Source organism: Trichechus manatus, unplaced genomic scaffold (genome assembly GCF_000243295.1).
Source record: "Trichechus manatus latirostris isolate Lorelei unplaced genomic scaffold, TriManLat1.0 scaffold00140, whole genome shotgun sequence".
NCBI classification, from domain to species: domain Eukaryota; kingdom Metazoa; phylum Chordata; class Mammalia; order Sirenia; family Trichechidae; genus Trichechus; species Trichechus manatus.
In genome coordinates this window covers 1,242,773-1,248,758 of record NW_004444076.1, presented here as the reverse complement: position 1 = coordinate 1,248,758, position 5,986 = coordinate 1,242,773, and the positions used below count along the sequence as shown (strand labels likewise).

Here is a 5,986-nt window from a genome sequence, read left to right as displayed (position 1 = left end):
ACATAGCCCATTTCCACATGGATGAGGCTTATATTTGAAAAAATAACTGTATATAGCAAGTGAAGTTTTAGGACAGAGGAATGGTGAAAGTATAAAGGAGAAATGCTTAACTTTATTGAGGAAGATCAGGGAGGTATTCAGAAAGAAAGAGATGCTTGCATTTAGTATTGAAGGATTTCATGGCACAGAAAGGGTGGGAGGTCAGCTATCTTAGGCAGAGGAAATGTCATGTACCAAATCTCATATACGGATGAAAAATCAGGCACTTTGGGAGGCGTTATAGGGTCAGTATGGCTGGCAGGAATGAGGTAGTGGTAGAAGGGAAAGATGGCTACAGCTCCCATTGGTAAGACCCCAAGATCCCCAGAACCTGCAGGGAGACTGGAAGAGCCCTTCACAGGTCCATCCCATGACCCAGTCTCCTGGTCACTAGCATTGCTTCCCAGAGGCACATATGGCCCATAAACTACCTTTAAGCTTTGGACAGGCTCTCTTTTGTCCCTGCTTCTTTGCACCTGCAGCTAGCCTACATGTAGATTTGTAATATCCTTTCCATGCTAAAGAAAACAGATCTTATCACATGAGCGACCTGTGACCTGACTACTTGGAAGAATAAAGGTTACTAGGTGACAGGCCATCTGTGTTACTGTCTGTGGCATGAGGTAACTGGGAAGGAATAAAGTCCGCATGTGACCAAACACCTCTACTCCTCTTTCGCTGGCATGATCATCAAAGGGGAACATTAATTTGCTCTTCAAATGAGTCAGACCTGTTGTTCGCAAGCGATGGGGCTGGTGCAGCTTGAGCTCTGTGGGCAAGTCTAACCAGGTCTATCACGCTCTTGCCTGTGTTTACCTTGCAGCTGTGTAAATGAGTATGGAAGATTATGATTTCCTGTTCAAAATTGTTTTAATTGGCAACGCTGGTGTGGGGAAGACGTGTCTAGTCCGACGATTCACTCAGGTAAGGGGACTTGGAAACCAAGGTTGGGTTTCTCAGGCTAGGCTGTGGGGTTAGGGAAATCTGATGGGATGGGTAACTGGCCCCAGTGCCAGCCTCTTGGCTACAAGTTCTTAATGCAGTCTTTGAAAGGTGCATCAGCTTTGTAGTCTACACTGGCATTTTTTATACCATCTCAAGGGGAGCATGCTCTATGGGCCACCACAAGCCCTCAATGCCTTTCGTTGCTTCCTCTACTGAAAAGTGCGGGTGGTTTTGCTTTCAGTGTGCATATCAAAAATAGATTATTAGTTAATAGTAATACAATAGCAACAAATGAATCTGGACATCAAACTAAACCTAAATATTAACTTTTTAAAAAAACTCAAATACACATTTAACTAGTCAAGCTCTCTGCCTTTTCCCCCTCATATCCTCCCAGGAAACTGACTGAATCATTTTTATTTAGATCTAAATATGCTGATTTTCTAAATTTATTAAATGTGAATGAGATGGGAACAATGAAGAATTATCTGAACTGAATTGAATGTTTCCTTTGAGTTGAGTCCTTATCATGTGACCTAAGTACAAGTTCTTTTCGGGGCTGCACTTTTGAGAATCACTGCCAGAGATTATATTAAAAAATCAGTAAGAAATTATTCTAAAGTTGATCTTCTGTATTTTTCTCTGAAAAGTATGAATGGTGCCCTTGTCAGGATCGTCATGCATACGTCTTGCATTTTCATAAAGTGGTTGTTGGGAAAAGTTGCAACTAGCTCTTTCATCTAAGGCAAAGGGCAAGCTGGTGCTGGGGAAAGAACACTGACTGGAGAGTCCACAGGCGCTAGTCCCGGCTCTGCCCCTGGCTCGCCCGGTGAGCCTGGGTAAATTACCTCCCTTTCCTGGGCCTCCCTGCTGCACATAAGGGGCTAGACAATCTCCAAGGTCCCTTCACCTCTAACAGTTTGTGGTTTTATGGAAAACTGGAGAGGCAGATTGGATACAGAAACAGCTCTAGGGCAGAGAGTCACCTTTGGAAATGTCAGGGTTTTTCCCATGCTAAATGAATACAGACTAGAACCCCTGCTTCTTATCAAGCCTTGGCCTAGTGAAATTAAAAGTAAAAAGCTAACGGGCACCTGGGCTCAGTCAGCCACCATGGAGTTACATTGGAAACTCCAACTGATTTTACTTCCACCTGACATTAGTAATCTTTTCTGCTTTTGGCAGGAGGACAAGACTGCAGAGATACGAGAAGTTTTCAGTCCCTTTGTCAAAAGTTCCCTTGACCTTATCTTATTACTCAAAGATTCCTCAGAGATTATTCAGTCCACTCTTGTCATTTTGCAGATGAAAAATTCAGGTCTAGAGAGACTGAATGACTTGCTTAGGATCTCACATCATATTAGTGGTGGGGCCAGGATTAGAACCCAGATCTACTGGTTCTCAGCCTGATAATTTTTATCTTCTGCATGTTTTAACCTCTGAGACCATAGGAATCTGGCCTTTCACTTTAAAAGCATAAACATTATCATTAAAGGTGAAAATACTTTAATTTCTGAAAACTAAATTCACCAGCATGCAGACCACCCCTTTCTTATTTTTCTTTTTTGTCCAGTTTTTATACCGCTCAGCCCCTCTACTCCTCCAAAAGTTCTTGCTTCAAAGACAGGACTATGCTTGTTTTGATTATTTAGTGGGCAGTTAAAATGAATTGGATTCAGCTGTTTTTGAGTTGTGATGGGTTGAGGAACAAAATGGCAGGAAAAACATTGGGAAGTCTTTGTTTTTGTTTTGTTTTGTTTTTGTATTTGATAGACTGCAAAACAGCTGGAGCTATCAACTTAAAGTTTGGCAGGCTTGTGATTCAGCCAAGCCAAAATGGAAGGAAATTGATTCAATATTTGTATGTAAAGTTAGGAATGTTTATATCTTTTGTAAACATGCAATGGAACATTTTCTGTTGGTTTGAAGCTCAGTCTTTTAAGTTCAAACTTTAATTAAAGAGCCCTTTTGTTAGGGAATGGACTTAGTAAAAGATGCCCCGATTTTAGCTGCCAGAGCTAATAAACTCCATTTTACTTTAATTTCTAGAAATTCTGGAATGCAAGCGATGAGGGAAAGGAAACTAGTAAAGAATGCTTCTTATTAGAATTTCTTCCTACTTCCATTCCCTTCCCCAAGCTTACAGGAAATATTATGTAATAGTAAATCACTTTATACATGTAATTTTGCTAAAATTCTGTCGTTCTGGTTAAGCTTCCAGCTTGAGGTAAAACTGTTTTGGTTTTGAAATGCTTACAGCGGCCTGATACACAATAGATTGGAGAACCTTTGATTTGGAGGGTAATTCAGAGATCATCTACTCATTGCCTCATTTTCTTACAAACATCATCTCCTCCCAGTTTAAGAGCATGATTCTGAGGCCCAGAGAGGGGGAGTGGTTTCCCTGAGGTCACACAGAGATCCAAAGGATGCTGCCTCCTTATTTAGTTCCATTTCTACCATACTATCTCCCTGAATGACTTTGTTTTCTTAGATTTTCTTCTCAGTGTTATTGGCCCTGAACTCGTGTAATTATATGTGTATTATACACTGCAAAGCTTCATTGTCACGTTCATGTTTTTCATGCTGAGTTCTTATTTGTTTCTTCATATTGGTTTTCCACCCCTATGACTAACCATCCACAAAACTCATAACCAGTTTTAATCTTTGTCCTTCTTCGATTTTGCCTCTTTTAGAGCAACTACCCATTTTACTCCTAACCCTAACAATCCTGACCTTATCCCTGTGGCTCCATGTTTCTCAGTCTTATCCTTGTGTCTGATTTTCTGTTACATTCTTTGAAATCGGGGCATTGCCCTCCCTTCTCCCAGTTCCCTCCTTTCACCCTTTTATTCTCCCTTTCCTGTCTCCTTTTTTCTTTCCTTCTCCCTCTTAGTGTTTCTCTCTCCTACCTTCTCCCTCGTCTCCTCCACATAAAACATACACACAAAGTTGAATTAAACAGGGCTTCTATGACACTAACCAGTGTTCTCTTTCCTACCAGTATAGCTGAGCAGAAGGAAGAGCCTGGTGATGGGTGGGGCAGGGGAGAATCTCATTTAATTGCAAGATTTGCTTAACTGTTATTTTCTATTATTTCTTCCTTAGGGTCTTTTTCCCCCAGGTCAAGGAGCCACAATTGGAGTTGATTTTATGATTAAGACAGTGGAGATTAATGGTGAAAAAGTAAAGGTAAGATGCCAAATATTTAATAAGGCTTTCTTTGTGCTATCTGAGAGTTTAGGAAGTAGTGTTTTCTTAACGTTTTTTAAATCTCCTAACTGAAACCCACATTGAAAATAATATACTCAGTCATGGCAACTTATTCCAGAGTGCTTTTAGTCCTTTTATGGGGGCAGGAAGGGATTGCAGATGATGTGCTTACAGATTGGAAGACAGCAGAGAGAAGGGCTAAGGCAAGTTTGCCCAGTGTCCTGTCATGTCAGAGGTGATGTAAAGGAATAAATTTCCTTTTAGATCTTCTGAGTTGGGCCAGTAAGCAGTGCTGCCTTCTCTGAACAACAGCTCCATACTGATTACATTTCATTATGCGTCAGTGAGTCATATTAAGTCATTTACTAGAATTACCCTTTCTCTCATTGTACCTCTACTTCTAGCAAGAGAGAGATACTAAATGAGTAGTCCAGGAAAGGAACCATGATCTCACCCTCTGTGTCCTCTGGATGTTTTGGTACCTGGAAAAAGTATGGTATATCCATAACAGGAGGAAGGGGATGGTTTTTATTGAGTATTTACTATGTGTTAGTCCCTCTGCTAGGTGCTACTGTATTTAACTTAATCCTTACTATAAACCTGGTAGGGTAGTTGGTTTTATTCTCATTTTACAGGTTTAAGAGAGGTTATGTAACTTACTTATCCATGATTACACAGTCAGGAAGTGATATAGCCAGGATCTGAGTCAGTTTTGCCAGCCAGTACACCACACTGCTCCCCTAAGTTCTCCCTTGCCAGGAGAGAAGATAGGAATGAGGGCATAATAGGCCCAACACCTTGGAATAAGGAAAGGAAGAAGGTGATGGAAAGAATGTAAAAGAGACTAAATTACATGGAAGGAAGGTAAATATATTGATCTGTGGCACTGGGCTCTACCTGCCCCTCAGAGTTACTGAAATTCCACTGTCAGATCTTTTGGAGCTCTCTGAGTCCCATAGAAAGAAGTGATGACCCTGACATCAGCAGCACAATGAAAACTATGGCATCAGAATTCCAACTAGATCCCAACCTAAGCATCCCAAGTTTGAGTCCATGTCATTTGCATCTTACTCCCATGTGTACCTGCTTGCCTTCCTTTGAATGCCTTGGAAAGGGCAGAGAAGCTCCGTGATGCTCTTCTAGCGTTTAATAGATACTCACTGCCACAGAGAAGTGTTTAGGATGAGGTTCCTGAGTTCCAGCCCTAACTTCTCAACGTAGTTCCTTACTCCAGAGACATCCATACCAAATACAATAGTGAATGGAGAGGTGGGGGTGCTGGAAGACAAATGCAAGGTGTGAACTCTGTGCAAATGCCAGCCAGAAAGCTCAGAAAAATAGTTCATTGGGGTGGGGAGAAGAAGGAGCCAGGGTGTGGGGATAGGATGGAGACAGGAGTGTGCACTGAAGAGGCCTTAGCAGGAAGAGCCTTTTGTAACTTTCTGTTGTTCCAGCAGAGGGGAGGTGGTTGCCAAACCAAGGAGTTGAGTAAATATAACTACTTTTTGAGTAATTAAAGATCGCTATTGGCATTTTACTTCTAGATGTTTCAGCTTCGCATTTATAAACGTATATGTGTATGAGTTCATTTGTTTGACCAGGATTTGTTAGTGCCTACTATGTGCCAGTGGCACAGCGGTTAAGTGTTCGGCTGCTAACCAAAAGATCAGCAGCCACTCCTTGGAAACCCCATGGGGCAGTTCTACTCTGTCCTATAGGGTCGCTACGAATTGGAATCAACTCCACGGCAAGGGTTTTTTTTTTTTTTTTTACTATGTGCCAGGCATCA

General features: G+C 41.5%; 1 protein-coding gene across 2 annotated transcripts in view; it reads left to right on the top strand.

The window, feature by feature from the left end:
* RAB30 (RAB30, member RAS oncogene family) overlaps positions 1-5,986 on the top strand; it is an 84,372-nt gene that overhangs the window by 69,060 nt on the left and 9,326 nt on the right. For both annotated transcript variants that reach the window (XM_012558155.2, XM_023739762.1), the window contains exons 2-3: positions 863-963; positions 4,093-4,176. In XM_012558155.2, coding sequence (XP_012413609.1) covers positions 871-963; positions 4,093-4,176 — 177 coding nt within the window. In that variant the 5' untranslated portion in view covers positions 863-870. The remainder of the gene's footprint in view (positions 1-862; positions 964-4,092; positions 4,177-5,986) is intronic.